This window comes from Boleophthalmus pectinirostris, unplaced genomic scaffold (genome assembly GCF_026225935.1).
Source record: "Boleophthalmus pectinirostris isolate CB_2022bp ecotype Guang Dong unplaced genomic scaffold, ASM2622593v1 HiC_scaffold_12, whole genome shotgun sequence".
Lineage (NCBI taxonomy): Eukaryota > Metazoa > Chordata > Actinopteri > Gobiiformes > Gobiidae > Boleophthalmus > Boleophthalmus pectinirostris.
Genome location: NW_026571018.1, coordinates 20,196,668 through 20,218,397, shown reverse-complemented (window position 1 = coordinate 20,218,397; position 21,730 = coordinate 20,196,668). Strand labels below are relative to the sequence as shown.

Sequence of the window (21,730 nt, the reverse complement as noted above, 5' to 3'; positions counted from 1 at the left end):
TCAATCAAATCCCATTTTAGATGTCAAGTTTACTTAATGAAGTATACTTATGATTTCTCCACTGTAAATTGATGTTATAGTTGTCAGTTCAGTTTTGTTACTAATGTTCCTGTCTATTTTATACATGTTTGGTCCCTTTTTAAAGCCAGTTACATGTACAAGTTTGTTTGTTTCTATTTAGATTCCCATTACCTACTGAAAAAACAGCAATTATTCTTCCTGAGGTTATGAAGTGCTTTTGTCATCTTATTATCAACATGCATGCAAGAGAAGAGTGAACAAATGTATGTAACATAGTGTAAACAGATACTGTAACTGCTCATTCATGTGATGCTGTCACAACATTGTATGGGCCTTTTGTGTGAGACGAGATGAAGGACAGTTCTGAGGAAGAGGCTCATTCGATCAATGTTTCATAGTTTTGATTGTTTACAGTTGCTACAAATTGTACTGCAACTGCAAAAGCATTGGTGTTTTAATATAAGCTACCGAAAAGTAACAAAAGCACATACGGTTTGTTATGTTGAGAAACTATATTCCAGTAGTTACTCTTTATTTTATACTCTATTTCATGGTATTACGAATGTAGTTCATTTTCTAAAAGATGATAAATTACCTGATTGTAAGGGAGGAAAACCATAAAAAAAGCACTGCTCTTGTGGTGCGTACATGTTCCATTTTTCCTCATCTAACTCAATGTGAAAGTATACAGTATACTGAATACAATACTGTAAATGCGTATACATTTTAATGTTTGCTGTATAGGTCTCTATAAACAGTTGATAGTCAAGGTCAGTTAAATACAGTCAATTCAATCATTGTGTGTCCTTAGGCAAAGCACTTCACCCACATTGCCTAGTATTAAAGTGGTGTGTGTGTGAGTGATGGTGGTGGTTGGAGGGACCGATGGCGCCGACTGACATGGCAGCCGCGCTTCTCTCAGTATGCCCCAGGGCAGCTGTGGCTACAATAGTAGCTTACCATCACCAGGTTTAGAGTGAATGAATAATGCTGAATAATGCTCTGTAAAGCGTCTTTGTAACAAAAATGTCTGTGAAAAGCTCTATATAAATAAAGACTTACTTACTTACTTACTTACTGTGGATACACAGTGTAGAACTAATAAGTGCTCCTCCCATTTATTGAAAGTCACAGATTACCAATTTCCAAAACAAAAGGCAACTGCAGTGTAAGATTTTATACCCCTGGTCTCATGTTGTGTTGTCCTTTACAAACTGTATTTAATATAAGTCTATTTAATATTTATCCATATCTCAGTATTCAGATATCTGGAATCTCATTAACTCAATGCTGCATACCTGAATTTTCTCTTTTTTCCTGTGTAATTGTCTAAACTTCTTTCTTCCTCTCACTCTCTCTCTCTCTCTCTCTCTATCATTGCTGTTAGAGAAATATGTAACCATGGAAACAGTCCACAACTGTCTACATGCTCTCCACGCGTCTGTTGGCATACACACATGCATACACACACACACACACGTACACGCACACACACGCACACACAACTGGCAGGCACATGCACAAACACACTTCGCTGGTTACACTCTCAAGGACAGGGATAATTTTGCTCATTCATTATTATGCAAGGCTCTGGTGGATGTGGCTAATGATAGGATCTGTACAGACATGCATACATATGAGACACATTTAAGAGCAGCTAATAAGCCCTTACATGGGATAATTCAAATGGGAGCTAAGCAGTGATTGGGTGCACTGTGAACGTGGCGTGACAATAAGAATATATGGCAAAGATCGAAACCTATTCATAACCTATTCAAGTGCAACTTCCTATTGTACTCTTACTTGCCACATTTTATTTCTTTTATTTATTTATCTGACAAAAGCTTTATGTTGATGATATTAAGTAAGTCAAACAGTGCTCGTCTTACACATTATGTTCAGATATAATTTAGATTTTCAGAGTTTCAGCTTCCTGTTATGGGATATTTTGAGGCTTTTCCACATTTCAAAATAAATAATAGCTTGGTTTAAATTCTTTATTGCTATGGAAACAGTTCAAATTTTTCATAATTCTGACACCCACAGATACTGAATATCATGGTGGGTATAATTTTGGTAATCTTAATGCTAATATAATGACACTAAAATGTTTTATTAATTATTCCATTTAGGGGATTAGATGACTCTTGGTCATGGCATGTTTAGGGCCCAATCCTTGTGATTATGGCAATTATTAATTTGCAAATAAATGTGTACAATAATGTATTACAATCAGCTAATCCTGTTTTCATTAAGTCTGTATTTAAAATCTGTCATCCCAAACATGGATAACATTTGACGAAAGGCAGGCTTGGAGGAAGAAGAGACCTAAAAAAAAATCAATACAGTTTATTTTTGTATAACCTAAAATCACAACAGGAATAGGGCTTCACAAAATTGTTTTAACCAACAGAAAATCAAACAATAAAAAAGTCAATGGTCAGTAAAAGACGAGCAGATTAATGATGGCTGAGAAACCTTTGTGATTTGCAAATTGTTCCCTGCTTAACACCTCAAATGGGTGAAATAGGACATTATCTGCAGTCTGCTCTTGCATTGTTAAAGCTGGACTGTGAGACAAGACCATGACTAATACAAACTGTCATCTGCGCCTGTCTCTCTTATTATTAATATCACTTAAATGTGCATTCATTTTACTGGGAACATCAAGTCATTTGTTATGAAAGCACAGATTCCTATAGTCTCCTTTGCAAATGCTGAATGAGACGTCTGCTTTCCCCATAATGATTCACAATGAAGGTCTCTGATTAATGAAGTCCAGTGGAGCAGGTTTATCGGAAGAGACTGGTCCATTAATACGGTCTTTTATATTTTCAAATCAAGTACATGCAGATGGGGGTAAATTATAGGCAAAACAATGAAGTAAGAGAGACGTTAATGTTAATCAAATAAAGGTATCGCCACAATAATTACATTTTTAATAGTTTTAATGAAGCATTCTTAACAAACATTCATTTTGAATTAAGTCTTTGTCCATGCTTTATTAAGGCTAGTATTTCAACTGAATTACATAAGAATAAAACATAATTGGAGAAACTCTTTGGTTGTAAAATGTATTTAAAATCTGATTTATGAGTTAAAGTATTCTGAAACCTTAATAAATGCAATTCTTTGGTATCCAAATAGAAAAAAACAAACAAAGCAAATCTGTAGGTCTAAAAGTTAAAATATCTTCAAAAAGTTACTCAAGTAAATGTAACTGAGTAAATGTAATTCCTACCCACCTCTGAATACATATATAATAGTGACATGTGATAAATGGGGACCAGCAGCTACAGCTTCTTTGCCTTCTAATAATAACCTTGACCATATCTAATTCTTCCTATTTGGGAGAGTAATTCTTGGGGCTCTAAAGGTGGCAAGGACAATGAGATGGTGGACACATTAGTACCATGAAGGTGTTTTAAGAATAGGTTTTAAGATAGAGAAGATTGTGAATTAAAATCACTTATTCAAACTGCAACATTAATCTAATGTAACTAGAATTTCTTAGCTAATAACTGAGAAGTGAACAAGTACCCACTGTACTCCTCCTACCTTTGATATCGCATATTCACATTGTACAGCTTGTACAGTTCAAACCAGGGACACTGGATGTTCAAATTAAGAGTGTTACAAACTTTGCGTTAACAGATGGTAAAAAAATGAATTAAATAATCACTCGAGTGAAGGCAATGATATTCATGGATTTTAGAGCTTCCTGTTATATATGCCAATATTTTGAGGACTTTTTCCCATTCAAAAGATTTTATATTTTGTTTTCAATTGTTAATTGCTATGGCAATAGCCCTAAATACCTCTGTCTACATAATGCATAATTGTGCTATTATTATTCATATCAAAATTAATGTGCTGTATTTGATTAAAGCCAGTATTAATCAGAGATTCATTCAACTCATTTTTCCGGAAAAGCCCACCTTCCCACCTGCCCGCGTCCCCTGCTCCATGTGAATATCGCTAATTAGCACTTACATTATGACAAACAACAGAAAATAGCTTGGCTGAGTGCTGTGTAGGCGAAGCCACAGCCACTGCAAATAGGTTTAAAGGTGGAAAATGAATTGTATTGTATGTGTGTGTACGTGTGTGTGTGGGTCCAGTAATAGCAGGGTGATTTGTATTAGAAAAGGCCAAATTTGATGTGCATAATTTTTGGACAAACTGCTGTGGTTAACTCAACGGCGGCATAATCTGTTTGAAAATGGGTCCAAGCGAGAAGAAAATGGCGTGCAAAAACAAATGCCAATGAAGGACAGATTATTCAAAAGCAGCTCTGAACAAAAAGCTCCCGATTAACAACAAGAAGAGACACCAGCGTCCACATTACCGCTTCCACCTCCACAATAAATCAGCCAGACATGTGCAGAGGCCATATGAGGCATTCACACGGGCTAAACTCATAACATTTTCAACCCATAATTGATTTTGAATATTTTAACAGTGGAGCAATCATTTTCTTGTATTATGCTGGCATTTCAGTTCCTCCACACTCACAGATTCTTATAATAAAAGTCAATGTTCTGCAGAAATGCACAAAGGACTAAAGCTTTTAACATTGGGTGAAGACAATCCATTTAAGCAGACTGATAATAACACAGTGGGAGAGGTTATTAAAAGCTGACATGGCTATTAGCTGTCATCTCTGTCAGCAGCTCTGTTCCCATTCTCATGTCTCTATAGCTTGAAAGAAATTGATTTAAAGTAAGTTGAATAGAAATGCAAATGTAAAGTAACACCAAAACTGACCACTGTGTACCAAATATATAATTTTAAGGGTTGCCAAGTTTGAATAAAAATATCTAAAACAATATAAAATGTGTTAAATTTGAGATCTACTATACTAAAATAATGTTATGAATTTGGTGACAGCAACACAAAAAGGGCACAAGACAGGACATAAAAAGGCTTCATTGTAAAGAGGATTATGTAAGATAGACTTTTAACCATGTTATAGCTTCATTATTAGCTCACCCAAAGTTGTATTTTAGTTGATTCAGGGATGTTTCACTCAACTGTACTGTCTTGAATTTGAGGTTTGAGGGCTTAGAAAAAGTCTGTTTTCGCCTACCCCCTATCCCCACCCACTGCTCTGTCCTTGCTTGCATTTCTTAAAAACACAACGGTGAAATGCCACTATGAAGTTCTACAGTTTTGAACAGGAAGTTATTGGACCTGATTCTATATTTTAAGCAATTTTAGACAGTTATTGTGGTTTACAATAAACACAATAAACATAATGTAAAATCATCTATGTATGTTATAGTTTAATTAAAAAACTGAATGTGAGTAATAGTGAGTAAAACCAACACTAGAAAAATACACAAAAACACATTAGCATTAGACAGAGAAACTACAGACTGTAGTGTTTAGCTTATAATGTCTTCTGTAAAATTGTATGTATTATCTAGTAAATATATGGGAATATTCTGTAGGGGACCTGTTTGCAGTAGGAGTCCCAGGATGCCCCATATTTGAGCTTACACTGTCTCTCATCACGCGCCTCTCTGTGGATCAACAGGACGGTGAAGTATATGACGTAGAAGTATGGCAGGAGATTTGAAAACCCTGGAAAACAAAGAAAGACGATATTTTGCATAAGTACCGATTATCGTAATAATGCAATAATCAGTCTGGGGCTAGGGAAGTCTGGGGGTCCCTGCGCTTACACTGCTGCCCCAGTGAGCCAGCCCCAGATAAGAGGAAGAAGATGGATGGACAGCAATAATGAACAGCAAACTTAATACACTGCAATGACACCAAGGTTCTCCAGCTGAGAGAAGTGTACAATGAGTCGCCTCTTTGTATAAGTGTACAGTTTAATGAAAACATTAAAATAAGGCTTATTTTCCATATTGTCCTAAATAGGGGTGTGCTAAAATATCAAAATATTGATATATTCTGATACAAATTTTGGTGATACAGTATTGTTATGGTGGGCTGCTGTATCAATATATCGACATTAGTATTTTTTGGTACATTCCTATAAAATTATTGTCTCACAGTGCTACAGATTTTTATTTATTTTGTGTGGTTACAATTGGTTTACTCCATATTGACTTTGCACAGGTAGTGGTTTAACAAACAAATACTGTTGCTAAAATACATTTGGTTCTTAAAAATAGTGATATTGCAGAATACCATGTGCAATATAATGATAATTGTATGCAATACGCTATATGGTGATATTATCGTATCCTGAGTCAACTATCACATTTAATTGAATCAAATCCTGAGGCACCCTGTGATTTCCAGCCCTAGTCCTAAATTAGCCTTGATTAGTCAGTTTTGTCAGTTTGACTAGTAAATTAATGCATTTACAGTTGTTTAACTATACATTATTGTATAAAAAGTATATTCACATATTGCACTACTATCCCAGTACATAAAACCACATCACATTTTGCGATCTTTTACAGTATAGTACAGCCGTAAAAGAAACCAGTACTAATTAGGGTGACCAGATTTTCAAAATTCAAAACTGGGACACATGGAGATGGTTGGTATAAATAAAAATGTGAGAAGAACGCATAAAGTTGTCCACTCTCAAGTCATAATCTGAGGGACTTCTGTTGGTGCATTTTTAATGGTCATTTTCAATTACAGTTTTCTGTATTTTAGCTAAACAAATGACAATATATTGCAACCTTTACTGTTGGCGGGGATCAGATTGGTCAAAAATAAAGACACCTGGGACATCTCTTTGAAAAATCTGAGGTTTTGGATAAATCTGCTGGGACAGGGGATGCAGGAATCAAAACTGGGACTGTCCACGGTAAATAGGGAAGTCTGGTCACCCAATACTAAACCCAAGTAGATGGCAGCACATGTATCGTGACAGCATTTGAAACAGGGAATACATTTTTGTCAGTAGCAATTATAACTTTGAGTCCATCTCAGTTACAAAAGCAGCAGCAAAAGTGAGTCACGTACACTGGAATATCAATGAGCAGCGTGTGTCGGCGGGAACAAAGGTCTGACAGCCGCCATTTGAGGAATTTAGTTGTTTTTGGAGAACATAAGGCAGCTTACACGCACACAAAGCTAGCAGATTGTCACAGCCTTAATTGCTGTAGCATCAATCGCTAACACCATGTAATTATGCTATAAGTACAGGAAGCACAATGGTTTCGGCTGGCCATCAAACCTCTGTTATATAATTACCATATGGAACAAAATGTATCCGTGGGAAGTATCTTGTACAAAAGGTGGTATTGTGATGTGACTAGTGTTTGTCAGTACTGTTTTGAATTGTCAGATGCTGTAGTTGAAGCTATTAATGGATTCTGTGTAATAATAGGGACAAGACACAAGTTCAGCAAAAGAAGATACAAGAAGACAAGACAAGATTTCAAAATATTTTGTAATAAATAAATAATTTTATATTTTTGCTGTCATTGTAGCACTGCTTTTTTTTTTTTTAATTATGGCTTCTCAAGAGGTGTAACTTTTCTGGAGAAGGGATGCTGTGTTCTCCATAGACATGTTATTGCCTTGCTTAGAATGTCCAAGTACAGCTTTAACCCTCTCCAGGCAGGCGTTGCAGATTTGCAACAGCTAAATTCCAAGTACCTACTTACTCCACATCCATATTATATGAGCTTTTTTTACTCAGGAGCCTTTTTTCCCATCCATGCAGATAAACGTGGGCAATGCAGACTGTGCAAGAATGGCTACACGCAAACGGCCTGCCAGAAGTGCAAAATACTTTTTTTTTGTTTACAAAGGATAAAAAAGTCAGAATTGTATATTACTACCTCATATTATAATTTTCCCCAAATATCAGATTTTTCCTGATACTAAAAATTAATTTGAGCCTGAGAGGGTTAAACGTATATATCTTGAAATTTATTCCATTGCTGGTGTTTTTATTGCTTTAAAGACCTTGAAAAACATGCATTCTGAGTAGACTCGCTTCTCCACTTCTCCTGCTGTTCTTGAACTTTGTGTTGCAACATTGTAATTTCCCCATTGTGTCACAAATAAAGGTTAATCTATTTTATAGGGCCATCACAATACATCGAATCACAAGTTTCTTTGCTTACATTCAATGTTTTGGTGCAGCAATAGCTAAAAAAACAGAGGGAACGACATGATCCTTTGCTCCGTTTTGATGCAAACTACATGAAGAAATAGCAATTCTAAGCACTTTTAAATTAGTTCTTTGAATTAAGTCTTGTCAAGGCATTTTAAGAGGAAAAGTAGCATTATTCACAATTTTGGTAGCCTCCACAAAATATCGCAATAAGTATCGCACTATGAGATGTATATCGTGAAAATATCGTACAATGAGATTTGGATATCATTACATCCCTACTATCTTATCTTAGTAGTAGTAGTTGTAGTAGTTTATTTGCTCATTTTGTAACACTACAAACCAACATCTTAATGCTATACTGTGGAACATTCCAGGCTAAGCAATATCTCTATGAAGGCAATCAGTGGACCCTTCCCCAGAAAAGATACATAATCTTTTTTGTCCATAAACACATAGAAGAAAATCTCACAAAACCATTTTCCACAAGTATACATATATCTTGTAGCAATTTTTCTTTTGTGAGACCTTGTGGCATTAGATCTTGTCCCATCCCTGTGTGAGAAGCAGTAAAATGTGCTTGCAGCATGTTATCTGTCAGCGCTTATGCCCAGTGTGCCCTTACCACATGGCAGGGACCAGGCCAGCGCCATGAGCAGGTCTCCGAGGTAATTGGGATGACGAACAAAACCCCACCATCCGGACACCAGCAGTTTCTTCCCTGATGCTGTCGGGATGGTTTTCAGCTCTAACAAAGAACAAAAGCTTGGCATTATTAAGAAACCATGCATATGAAACACATTAACACTTATTTTAAAAGGTGCACTATGTAACTTTTCTGTAAGAGGGTTCGCCACCTGATTGTCTCCATGGAGATGTTATTGTTTTGTCTGGAAAGTTCCATACAATCCATAGTATAGTAGCAGTAACAGTAATAGTAATGAAGGTTGGTGGTTCGAATCCCGACATAAACATAATTAGTTGAGTGGTCAGATCCACTGGCCCACATGTTGGTGGTGTAATTCCAGCTCCCATGAATGCTGTCACTGTGTCCTTGGGCAAGACACTTAGCCCACCTTGCCTAGTGTCTGCATACATTGGCGTATGAATGTGTGTCTGATGAGGGAGTGGTTCCTTGTTGTAAAAGCGATTTGAGTGCCTTGAAGTTGGAAAAGCGCTATATAAAAATGTGACCATTTACCATAGTATTGCACTGAATGTATCTATCTACATGGAGACAAGTCAGTCCACTTACAAATAGAATGCATGTTTTTAAGTATTTTAAGCAATAAAACAATAAATGCAAGATTTACTATTATATATATATATATATATATATATATATATATATATATATATATATATATATATATATATATATATATATATATATATATATATATATATATATATATATATAGAAGACCCCTCAATCTAAAAAGTTACATAGTGCAGCTTTAACTTCAACAATTTAACATACTTGAAACATTGGGATGGTTTGGATCTCTTCTGAACTGGTTTTTCTGTGAATTTGAGCTCCTAAAGATATAATACCCAATCCCTGTTGAGAAAGAAGAAACAGAAATTAAGACCAAAATAAAAAAATAAACAAAAGTGACAAAAGGGATTATATTACCATTAAGTGCTATTATAACAGCTGCTCCAAACCAACTGAGTGACTGTGGGTGGACAACTAGAAAAGCGGCCTGTAAGCTATAAGTAAAGGGCACCCAAACCAGGTCTCCAAACACCAGCATGAACCCGAAACCATCGTGAACAATGTCCATAGTCGAGAGAACCGCCTCCTGTTAATTACTCATTATTAGTGATTAATAACAAAATTCAGTTTGACAGGACACAGGGGTTGTAATTAGAGTGTACCTCATTCCACAAAGCATCTCCGACATACAACAGCTGGAAACCATTGACAAGGATCATGGCGAGGGATGGGGAACCTTGGAGCTCCGCCTCTTTCATTAGGAAACCCAAATTAATCACCACCTGCAAATCAAATAACAAGCACAGTGTTAGTGTTTTCAACTATGGAGAGGAAATACAACTGCAATGATTAATTGACTAATTGTGACCAGTCGACTAACAAAATTACTCATTATTGTATTTTGATCATTTATTGTATTGTTGGTGACATTATTAAATCAAAATGTCAACAAAGAACAAGAAGATAGAAAACTTTATTTATTTATTTATTTCATATTTTCTCTACCTAGAAGCCTTCAGTCACCATATTTAAACTTTTTTTTAGATAAAATGTACTGTATCTATCTTTGATTAGTCTGCTCATTGAATAATTAACCCCTGACTAGGCAAGTATTAAAACAGTTATTTGCAGCCCTATTTTCAAATACAGCCAAATATAAGCTACTAACAATAAACTTACCCAGAGTTTGTTTTTACCCAGAGTTTATTTTTACTCAGAGGATTACTCAAACATGTAAAATGTCAGTTTTCAACAGGAAATTAAAGCAATTTTCGTCTGTTTTAAATCAATATTAGAGTTTACGGAGAACTACATGTAAAATAATCAACATATGTTATAGTTCAATACTTAATACAGAAAGAATGCACAATATATTTTCTTTAAGGAAAGCAGTTTGTCAAGGAATTCTTCATGAAACTAAAATTAATCAAAATGCATATCCCAGTATATGGTACACGATTAGGTGAGGTAATCCCAGAAGGAAAAAATAGAAATGGGAGATTATATTGTATGCTTTTGGAAGTGACAAATTGCTTTTTCTTGCAATCCAATCCACTATAAGACATATCACAATGCCTGCAAGCAAACTGAGAAAATAAAAGAATTGTGAATTTATTAATTCAGTCCATAGTCTGTGGTGGTGATTTACTATTATAGCCACAACTGACCTGAGGTAAATTGACTTAAGTGGGGTTGCCAATGGGCCCCTCCAACCACCACCAATCACTCACATACCACATTCATACTAGGCAATGTAAAGTGTCTTGCCTAAGGACACAACAACAGCTACCTTTCTATCTTTCATTGTTATCGACAGACCCTTAATATTTTGGATTTTGAGTATTTGCTTCATCACACGTATGACTTTGAGGGAAAATACAGGAAATCTCCCACACAGTCTGTAGCCAGGCCGATGGAGTCTTTTTCTGTCCTCTCTCCTACGCACCTGCCTTTAAAACATTCAGATATGCAAACCAACTACTGCCTGATGGATACGCAAAAGAAAAAGTAGGGAAAAAGTAAGGAAATACAGCATTAACATTTCCTCCGCAGATCAACTAAAGTGGCACAATGTCAATCATGTTTGGATAAAAATGGGTCTATTTATCCGGGCCTTCCTGATTTGTCTGATTTGGGCTGATGACTAATAGACAGGGGGGTGATTTGATTTACTGTGTCAAGTCATTAGGGAGGGAAAGTTCTGCCTCTTACTGTGCAAACTCACAGGCCACAGGAATCATTGAGAGTGGAGCAACATTGCCTCCTGTTGGTAAATTTGTGGATATCCAGCTGAGCTCATTATTGAAAACAGTGTGTACGTTAAATTATTCAGACAAGCTCGGAATAGAGCTGAGGTATACAAGCCAGGCTCAGTAGAACTAATAGCAGTAATCACCTTGACATTCTGTAGGGCGTGCACTGTGTAACTTTTATGATAGAGAGTTGCTCATCTCCATAGAAATGCCTTGCTGCAATGTTCCACAGTAAGGCTTTTAACGTATTTATCTACATAAAGACAAGCAGATTAGCAGAGTTATTGGTCAGATCTAGCAAGAGGCAACCCCACTCACAGTAAGAATACATACTTTTGAGCAGTAATTAAAGGTGGACTGCGTAGCTTTTCAGGTTGCAGGTCCTCTACCATGGAGAGGCTATTGCTTTGCCAGTAATGTTCCACAATGGTATTAAACTTATATGCATTTATTCAATTATGGGTGTTTTTACTAGTCAAAAATATACGTTCTTACTGTAAGTAAAGGTCACCTTTTCACAGATCTCACCTGTAAACTGGCCTGGTGACATCTGCTGCTTGTCTCCATGGAGATTCTATGCCGTACTTTCAGAATACTTTAAGACACTTATACAAAAAAAATATAAAGAATTATACTCACCCATCCAATAAGACCTGGCCTCAGCTCGCAAAAATATTTTAGGTCAAAATCTTGAATCCGAGGGTTTAGTTCCCGCCCAATGAAGAAATCGTACAAGTGATTTCCTGATGAAAAGAAGAGATGAAATTCCAGACATGACCATATTGTTACATTTGGTAGAGTTGGTCTAAAGTAAATACTTTCTTTAATGTATTTTGTAGCTGCCCAAGAACTGCAGATGGAAAGTAGCTTGTAGTTAAATCTGGCACAGAGAATCTTTTCTCTCTGAAATTAATGTTTTCTGTTGTATTATGTTTCTGTTGTTTTAAATAAAATTTATAAATTAACTTAAAATTTAAAACAATGTTATAAGAGTAAATCAAAGCAAGATCACATCAAGGCCATAAAGGGTGCATTCAAACTAGTCCTTTTTGGTCCCAGTTATAGTCCAAATGTCAACTTGGTCTGGTCTTGATCTAGTCCAGATTTAGTTCCAAATTTAGTCCAAGTTTAGTCCAAATTCTGATGTGTACCCTTAAAGGTGCACTATGTAACTTTTTGGTTGAGGGTCCATTACCTGCTGGTTTCTATGGATATGTCATTGCTGTGACAGAATGTTCCACAATATGACATTAAACAGCTCTACCTTACATGTATTCAATTACAAGTGGTTTTATAGTTCAAAAATGCCAAAAAAAAAGGCATTCTGACTGTGAGCACGGTCAGCTCTCCACAGATCAGACCTGTAACTTGGTCGGGTTTAGTCTCAATGAAGATAGAAATGTTTAATACCATACTGTGAAACACTCCAGACAAAGCAATAACATCTCCATGGAGAAAAGTATTTGATAGACCCTCCACCAGAAAAGTTACACAATGCAACTTGAAGTAAATAGATTGGATTGTGCTATATTGAAAATACTGATATGTTAATTATTAAATAAAATAAATGTGGTATAGTACTTATCCGTTGAAAATGATCAGTTGAAAATAAGCTATTATGTTAAAACTAAAAAAAACAAGAGGACTACACGTTATTACTGATATCTTTATCATGAATCACAAATTCAAAGAGACTAACAGATGCAAACAGAATCATTAGGAACACAAATGAGACCAGGTGTTGGAGCCGCAGCACTAACACCTGCCTTTAGAGCTGTTAATCTCCAATTACTCTGACAAACCATTATTCTTTGATTATAATTTCAGATGGAGGGCAGGGACCTATATAACTCTATGGCGGATTTACTGTTTTTAAATGCAATATCCAAAGTTATCATCCACAAAATTTGAACCATGCCATCATTTTTAAGGGACTGTCTCCAGAAATTTGTCATATTTATGTTATGGCTATGGCAGTCTTTCGGGTTGAAAACTGCACCATTTCCTGAAGCTATAGTGGCCGTTTTTTGTTTTTGTTGTTGTTGTTGATAGGCCCAGTAGTTTCATTAACTATAAACCAGGTCAACAAATCGACAGTCTGTCACTTAAATAGCCTATCCTACCATTGCATACTATCCTGCACTCTTGCTCAATTTTAAAGGTCCTATATTTCAGAAAATTGTCTCTTGTGAGCTTTAAACCATGTTAGAATGTTGTTACATCGTCCTGGAGTTGTGTTTTGTTTCATCTACACGTTTGAGAAATCCTGCATTATGCATCTGTCTACACCTCCAAAGCTCAAAATGCTCTATTCCACCTTGTGTGTCATGAAGCGGTAGTAGAGACTGGGGCTGAAATCATACAAATTATTCTAGTGAAAATGTATGGAGTTTAAAACACAGTTGACTAAATATGCAGGTTTGTGTGTTATACATGTGTGAATGAAACAAAACACAACTCCAGGTCTGTCTGTGATGAGGAAACATTATAACATATCTCAGAAAAATGTTACACTCTCAAACACTATGTTTCTTGTCGTTACTATTATCCACAGAAGTGTTCATTTGATTCATAGTCTTCTCAAAATCTCCTATAAAACAAAAAGACACAACCACTGCAGTCTTTTGCCATTTGCCCACGAGCAAAGAAACTGCAGGTGGGTGTATGTTTGTGGATTACATTGTCCATCTCTCACCTGTGTTACCTCCTGGAGCCAGAGCGTCAGAGGGGACTGAAAAGGAACGTGCGTAGAGGAAGACGGAGAACAAGAATGACAGCACAATAGCACACACGGCCAGAGGGGGCAGCAACTCAAAGAGGCGACCCAGAGGAGCACCGAGCTTTAGCAACAGCAGAATCAGCCCCACACTGATGCACATGGCGTGGAAACCTGGAGACCACAACAAAACTGAGTTAGCTGGTAGAGGCAGATAAGGTGAGTGGCAGAAACTACTGTGCCAAAAGTCCTCAACTGTACAACATGATGAGAGAATGACCAGTGGGACTATAGCGGGTTCAACTTAATACATTGGCGGCATACAGTACCATAGGCTTTATGAGCTACTCACAATGAGGGATGCACCCTAAAGATTCTGGTATCAGATATCAGTGCCAGTACTGAAAAAGTTGTTGGCTAGTTGTCTGACAATATCATGAATTGTGTTATTGCGAAAGCGTGTTGTGTTATAGAAAAGAGCTATAACCACCGAGCGACTGAAACCCCACTATGGCCTGGTGGTTTGGTAAAGTAAAATAAGATCATTCAGTCAACTGGACTAAATTTTAGAGTTCCAGAAGGAAGGTGCTTCATCAGTTCTGACACAGTTCTTTTAGGGACTGGTTTACCTTTTTAAAAGGGCGGGAACTAGACTGAATTAAAAAAGGAAAACTTACTAGCTCTAATAAGTTGTTTCAGTTAAATAAATCCTGAAGCCTTATTTTCTATAACCTCCTGGGCACTGAGGGGTTACACAGAATCATGTACTAATTATTAATTAATTAATCATTGCATTTATATAGCACCTTTAATGACACCCAAAGCGCTTTACAGTGCATTATTCACTCACTCCACACTTGGTGGTAGTAAGCTACAACTGTCGCCACAGTTGCCATGAGGCAGACTTAGAAAAGGAAGGCTGCCAATCTCCGCCATTAGACCCTCTGACCATCATACACACACACTCCACTTTCTTACTAGGCAATGTGGGCAGCCTTACGTAGTTTCTGAGATCTGACGAGATCAGGCTTTGACAAAGAGGTTTAGCCACATAATATTGCCACTATAATAAGATAGTCTGATATCCTGGTTGGACATATACATTGATGTAATAAGAATATTTATGGGTAATTAGTACTGAAAGTCTCACAATGTTTGAAGTTGTATTTATACAAAGTACTTCTGTATTTATATGAAACAACATATAACAAGCGAATAACAACAAATAACAGCTGTGTACCACATTTGGATCACTTTTATTTAAATTTTAAATCTTTTATACTAAAGAGATTAAAGCACATTACCATTTATAGGATACTTGAGGCGTGTCTTATTCTTCAGCTCTAGTCCTTCTGACATCTGCAAAAAAAATAAACTAATTTATGTAGCTCCTTTCAGGACTCTCACAGCGCTCTACATTGCATTATTCATTCATTCCAAACTTGGTGATAAATTGCTATTGTTGCCACAGCTGCCCTCGGGCAGACTGATGGATGTATGGCTGCTAATCAGTGCCATCATCCCCTATACAACAACTTGCAACACTAGTCTACACACAACTTTCATAAATGTGTGTGGCAAGTGTCTTGCCTAAGGACACAGCAACACTTTCCAATTGAACTGCTATCCCACTGTGGTACGTGGTATTTCCAGCAGCACTAAGCAGAATAAGCAGATCAGAAGAGTTGAGGCATTTACAATCAGGGATGGTCACTTAAAAAACATAGACTGTCTAGAAGTGTATATGAGAGTGTGACGTCACTCATAGTGTTTGGGTCTTGATCAAATGAAGCTCATGATAACTGCAGTTATGAGGGGGAATTTGGAGCCGAGTTCCATATTAGCAATAGGAATTTATTTACAGGCAAAATAGCAAAATAAAAACACCAGGATCATGTAGATTGGGTTAATAGGAACATTTTATGACCAAAATTATAAGGCTTACTGTAGCAGTTACAGAGAGAGGGGTGAGTTGATGGAACCGGAAGCACCCCCATGCACACTTCCTATTTGGAACGCAGCAGCTAGCGGGTTAGCTATGCTCATTTATGTCTATGTTAAAAACAGAGTATAATCCACTTCATGTAAACAAATGTTTAAGAGTAACTATAAAATGAGCAATCTGTGCATTTTTCTCCCACTGTCGCTTGCTGCCATTGTGTCCATGGGCATAAAGCATTAAGTTACTTTCAGAGTTTGTCTATGACTGTGAATGCGAATATAATTTGTGCATGATTTCTTGACTTAAAGAAGTATGGAGATAAAACAACAACAACAACAACAACAACAACTATATCCTATATAAATATGATGATTAAATGTATACAAAAGATTATCACCTTCCCCAGAGGCAGCAGGTAGAGGAGTGCATGCAGGCCTATCCATCCCAGCAGCAGCACAGGGGCCAGAGGGTGCCAGAGCAGGTCAGAGGAAGGGAAGGGAGGAGGCCACTGGAAAGGACTGGCTGAAGGTGTCCGACTCACACCGATAAGAAACAGCACCGTCAATGGGAGGAAGATAGGGATACAAATAGCACCTAGAATCACCAAAATATGATGATTATAAAACAATAACATACACACCAAAGTAGGGCTTCACAATATATTACAATTGAAATATGAGTTGACGCAATGGCTGAAATTATTGAGATAGCAGAATGTCCTCAACAAAGAACAAAACATCTAATCTTTTTATAGAAAGATCTTGTTGCACCTGTAGTTTAGACCTCTACAAACATGCTGTGAAATTCATGAAACTCTTGTATTAGTTTATTAGTTCATATGTCAGTCTTCTCTTAAATGTTACTGTTTTTACTACAATTTATTGCAATTTGCTTTTCCTCCAAAATCTTGCATCTCCAAACCAAAGCCGTAGTGATGTAAGAAAAGCGTTTAGTGTAATTAGTAGTTTTATCTGAGCTTCTGTTGCACTGTCATGCTCGATACATGAGTTCACTTTAAGCAGATGGGAAGATAATTTATGCCGATGTTTAGTTCAATGGACACAGCAGGACTCAAATAGTCATGCACAAAACAATAACCACACAGATTGGCTCATTTGCATATATCATATTTAGTAAACAAAAATCCTACATAATAAGAAGGCATAAATTCAGTTAAAAATAACTAATATTTCTTGAAACTGAAAAACTGTAGTGAACACATTACCAAGAGTCCCTCCAAATTCTCTCTCAGTAGTGTGCGTGCGTTTGGCTCCTTGTGTCATGGTTAATCTCCTGTTTCAAGATGAGATGAGAACCTATGAAGAAATACTGGATACAAATAAATACATCATTAAATGACATAAATACATCACTAGGCTGACAGACTACTGAATATAGTTGCTTAGGACCCCATAATACCTGACATCTGTGATCTTTGGTCTTAAGTTTACATTTGATCATAATTTGTAAATTAGAGCAAGCGTACCTTTTTTCTGTGTGAATAAATCGGAGAAAATTAACATTAAAAAAAAACAAAACATCAGAGCTTTTTCAAGTTCATACATCTGTGGGCAAAGTGCAATTTGTGACATTGCAGTTGCAAAACATAACTGTGTACGGTGTTTCACGCAGTTAAAAAGTGTTTGGATTATGTCTAAGAAACTATGAAAAGTCTACTAAGATAGAACTCGTGGCTGCAGTGTTTTTTTCTTACCGTTGTTATGAATAAAGACGTACTCAGTGTAGTTATAACACCTCAACTGCACTCACCGGACCTGCATGTAGGTGTAATGGGCACGCCCCCTAACCCCACAGTCTCTGCCCCCTAATGTCGTTTCTCTGCACGGAATACTCTGATCAGCCAATCACAGGACTCCACTGTCATCAGAAGAGGGCGGGGATATGGTATTCTGACCAATCAGGCGCCGTGGTGAGATGGCGACAGGCAGTTGTGGATTTCTTGATCTTTTCTGGAGAATATACATTGTAACCAAGGACAAAATAAGACAGGGGTCTCCAACCTGTAGCTTTCCACCCCGTCACAAGTAGCTCCCTGGAGGATTTCTGAACTATACATATTGTGCTTAATGACTCATTTTGATGCCTAATAAATGGATAAACGGTTATGCTTTATAGGTATCTAACTCTTCCTCATATAAGGCTTTTCTGTGCTCATTTTATGGTGACTGCCAAACTTAGTAGCCGTTTGGCATTTTCTTTTTGTAAAGGTAGCTGACCAGAAGAAAATGGTTGGAGACCCTTGGAGTAAGGAGTATTCATGGGTGTGTTGTTTATTGAAAAGATGCATAATTAAATGTCAGGCAACATCTACATTTGTAACTTCATTTGTGACCTGTTTAATATTCACACAGAAATAAAAGTGAAATAAATATTTTAGCATAGCTTTAAATATAGACTTCATCTTTTCTCATTTATATGGGATTTATTGACACAGAAAATGAAAAGTTACAAGCAAATAAGGTATAGTGCATACTCTTATAAACAGAATACCCAGCATTGACAGTGATTCCAAATTTCAAGTCAGTATATTAAGAGCACAATAAATACATAAGAGGTCAATTATTTGAATTCTATTTCACTGATTCACAAAATTGATCACTTGCAGATTGAAGCAGTCTTGCATTAATATTTTTTTAAGCATTTTTACCATAGACAGTCATACAATTATATAAGAATGTATTTTTTAGCATTAGCTTCAGCCTCTCTCACAGATGACTTCAATCACACTCTGCTCCATGGGGGCAGGGTCGAGGCAGCGGTGAGCAGAACTCCCCACAATCTCATCCAACAGGAAGTGTACAAGGTTTTCATCTGAAACAAAGCGCCATAGATACATCTGCAGATAATGGCAGTCCACTTGGATCTGCTGCAGTCCATAACGACCAAACGTGCGTAAACGCACACACTCCAGGAAGGTTTTGAGGCTGATTTTGATGATTCCTGTCATGACCGACACCTGAGAGTGAGAGAGAGAGAGAGAGAGAGAGGCACTTATCAGAGGGGCTGTGGTGTATCACCTCTGATGATTTATCATGGGGTAATACTCTGTGCTCACCTTGTTGAACTCCACTGAGCTGAAAATGTCAATCCTTTCAGAAAACAGCTTGTGTATGTTGTTCAACAGATTAGTGTCCATAGGAGCACTGCGGGCAGAGAAAGCTTTTAATCATTTTTATCATGTCAGACCAGAAGGCTGAGTTGTTGTAAACATGAGGGTCCGGGCCATCACAAACAGTGCGTTAGCTAGCAGGTGTGTACCTTGGCGTGTAACTGGCAGCGTAGCGGGCCTGCTGCCTGGAGCTGCTATACACCGAGAAAGTCCTTTTGCTGGAGTCACTGCTGTGTGCTTTCCTTACTCCCTCTTCATACAAAAGACCCACCTGGTTCAAATCACAAAAGAGTAAATAGAAAAGGCAATTTACAAACACCATGGCAAATGTCTAAATACCTGAACATCAATAGAAGTAGTGTCCTCCACAACCCTCTTCATCACAGCACGGACATTTCGTGGTTCAATAGTGTTCACCCAGTCTCTGGTCTCCACACTCTTTCTGAGCATCTGAGAAATAATCAGCCCCTGAACCTGGGGAACAAAAAGCAACAGTGAGACACAAGTTTAAAATGTTTTCTACACTCTGCTGTCAAAACCAACCTTCACATAATGGTTCAGAAGCTTCTGCGCGGCTTCCCTGGCCTCAGCACATAAAGAAGTGACCGGTGTGACAGGACTGTGGTGCTGTGAAAATACACAACTCCAAGTAAGTGAAGTGTACTTGATTTTCAGTGGACACAGGTAAAGTGAAAAAGATGGGATATACTGTATTAGGTGGAAAGCAATTACATTGTAGTCAAGGAAATTGTTCAATGGATAAAATATCCCAGTGTAGCACTTGCTAAAATAAATCGACTTTAATTTCGTTAATATAGCTTTCTTTTTTTTGCGTTTCAAGGATGCTTTACAATGCATTAATCATTCACTCCACAACCGGGAGATGCAAGCTACTATAGCAGCCACAGCTGCCTTGGGGCAGACTGACAAAACAAGGCTGCAAATCTGCACCATCTGCTACCTCCGACCACCCCCAACACTCACACAACACTTTGATACTGGGCAACATGGGGGAAGTATTTTGCCTAAGTTCAAAACGGAAGCCACTGCTGCCCCACAGTGGCACCTGGCATTCCCAGCGGTCTTTCACTTAAGTACAAACAAGACCAGACTGAGCTTTTCGAGATCTGATTAGGTCAGTTCCTCAAGTGGGTATGGCTACAAATCTAGTTACAGGGGCAGCTGATCTACAGCCTTGGACAATATGACAAACTTTTTAGCATAGTACATACGTGGCATACTTTGAATACTTGCCTGCACCAGGAACTGCTCATCAGTCAGGGTGAGTATGTATGAGATGGTGGAGGTCTCATAGTCCAGGACAGAGGCGTGACAGCAGCAGCAGCAGGGCGGGAGGGGTGGAGCCGCCCTTGTCTCCGGCACTTTCACAGAACTGACGCGAAGACTGACACACAAACCTAATGAAGCTCACCACCAGGCTCTCGCGCACACCTTTACTGCAGAATTCACCCTTTGACAAGGGAAGCGGAAGATATCAGCGTAATTGTACAGAAGGTAAAAACTACACAGGAAGTCTATATTTGAATCCTATTATTATTTAATCAGCCAGTTCACTTTAAAGTACTTTTAAAACTCCTAAGACACTGATTATGCCTAACAATGGATTCAATCAGCATTCATATTGAATAACTAAATATGTAGTTAGATCATTTGATATAACAAAGAAATGTACTGAATGGTATGTGACAAGAGCAAACCTACTGACCTTAAAATATGGTTTATTAGAGAATGTGATGTCTTTGGCTGTGAAAAGGTGCACAGACGCCAGCACAGACTTGATCTGATTGAGAATGGAGGACGACAGGGAGGACAGCAGCTCTGGCAAACTGCTGGGGTTGTCCCTATTGGACGCAGGCCCCCCCACTACTGAAGCTCCGCCCATAGAGAGACGAGGTGTGGCCAACGCCTGCCTCACGTCTGTTAAACTGTCCATGTAGAAGCTCTGTAGTGCACACAGGTACTGCTTCACACGCTCGTTTGCAGCACGGATCACAATCTCAGTGCCCTGGTTTGGTACTGATGAACCAGGAAGTAGTTTGGCAACAGCTTGCAGTCTGCGGTGAAAACGGTCCAAAGCTCGCACAAGCAGAGAGTTATCCCCTACTCCTCTTTCCTCTTGTATCCTTCTTTCAACTAGGGAGAAATACCGAGCAGTAAGATCATCCACAAATGCATGAAGTTTGCCATTCGCCATCTGGGGAATATTCTTAGTTGCAAGATCACCTGTTTGAGGGTGATTTATAAACAGTTCTTGGTAAGATGTAATTACTAAGCATAGACTACTGACAAACTCATTGCAGCCTCGATCAATGAACTCCAAGATGTCTGTTTTGGGAGAGGAGGGGGAAGGCAGTCCTGTAGGAGAGCCATCGGTGG

At 37.8% G+C, this 21,730-nt stretch overlaps 2 protein-coding genes across 7 annotated transcripts in view; both read right to left on the bottom strand.

Moving 5' to 3' along the window:
* Positions 1–5,291: 5,291 nt before the first annotated feature.
* Positions 5,292–18,039, bottom strand: tm7sf2 (transmembrane 7 superfamily member 2). 6 transcript variants are annotated; one of them, XM_020930274.2, is made up of 11 exons: positions 17,918–18,039; positions 17,429–17,532; positions 16,601–16,797; positions 15,566–15,620; positions 14,241–14,435; positions 12,185–12,288; positions 9,956–10,075; positions 9,711–9,879; positions 9,555–9,635; positions 8,700–8,822; positions 5,292–5,607 (listed from the first exon to the last, which is right to left on the bottom strand). In XM_020930274.2, exons 2-11 carry the CDS (start codon positions 17,484–17,486, stop codon positions 5,447–5,449), a joined length of 1,263 nt encoding a protein of 420 aa, XP_020785933.1. In that variant the 5' UTR covers positions 17,487–17,532; positions 17,918–18,039; the 3' UTR covers positions 5,292–5,446. The 6 variants fall into 6 exon arrangements, with proteins under 6 accessions (XP_020785933.1, XP_020785934.1, XP_020785935.1 ...); XM_020930275.2 differs by having other exon boundaries at positions 17,429–17,519; positions 17,918–17,981; XM_020930276.2 differs by having other exon boundaries at positions 17,429–17,496; positions 17,918–17,980.
* Positions 18,040–18,469: 430 nt separating this feature from the next.
* Positions 18,470–21,730, bottom strand: part of LOC129407389 (vacuolar protein sorting-associated protein 51 homolog) — a 4,237-nt gene continuing 976 nt past the window's right edge. The window contains 8 exon segments of the mRNA XM_055148229.1: positions 18,470–19,180; positions 19,280–19,367; positions 19,483–19,604; positions 19,673–19,807; positions 19,877–19,960; positions 20,588–20,653; positions 20,655–20,804; positions 21,060–21,728. Of these exon segments, the coding sequence (XP_055004204.1) occupies positions 18,920–19,180; positions 19,280–19,367; positions 19,483–19,604; positions 19,673–19,807; positions 19,877–19,960; positions 20,588–20,653; positions 20,655–20,804; positions 21,060–21,728 (1,575 nt within the window). The 3' untranslated portion in view covers positions 18,470–18,919.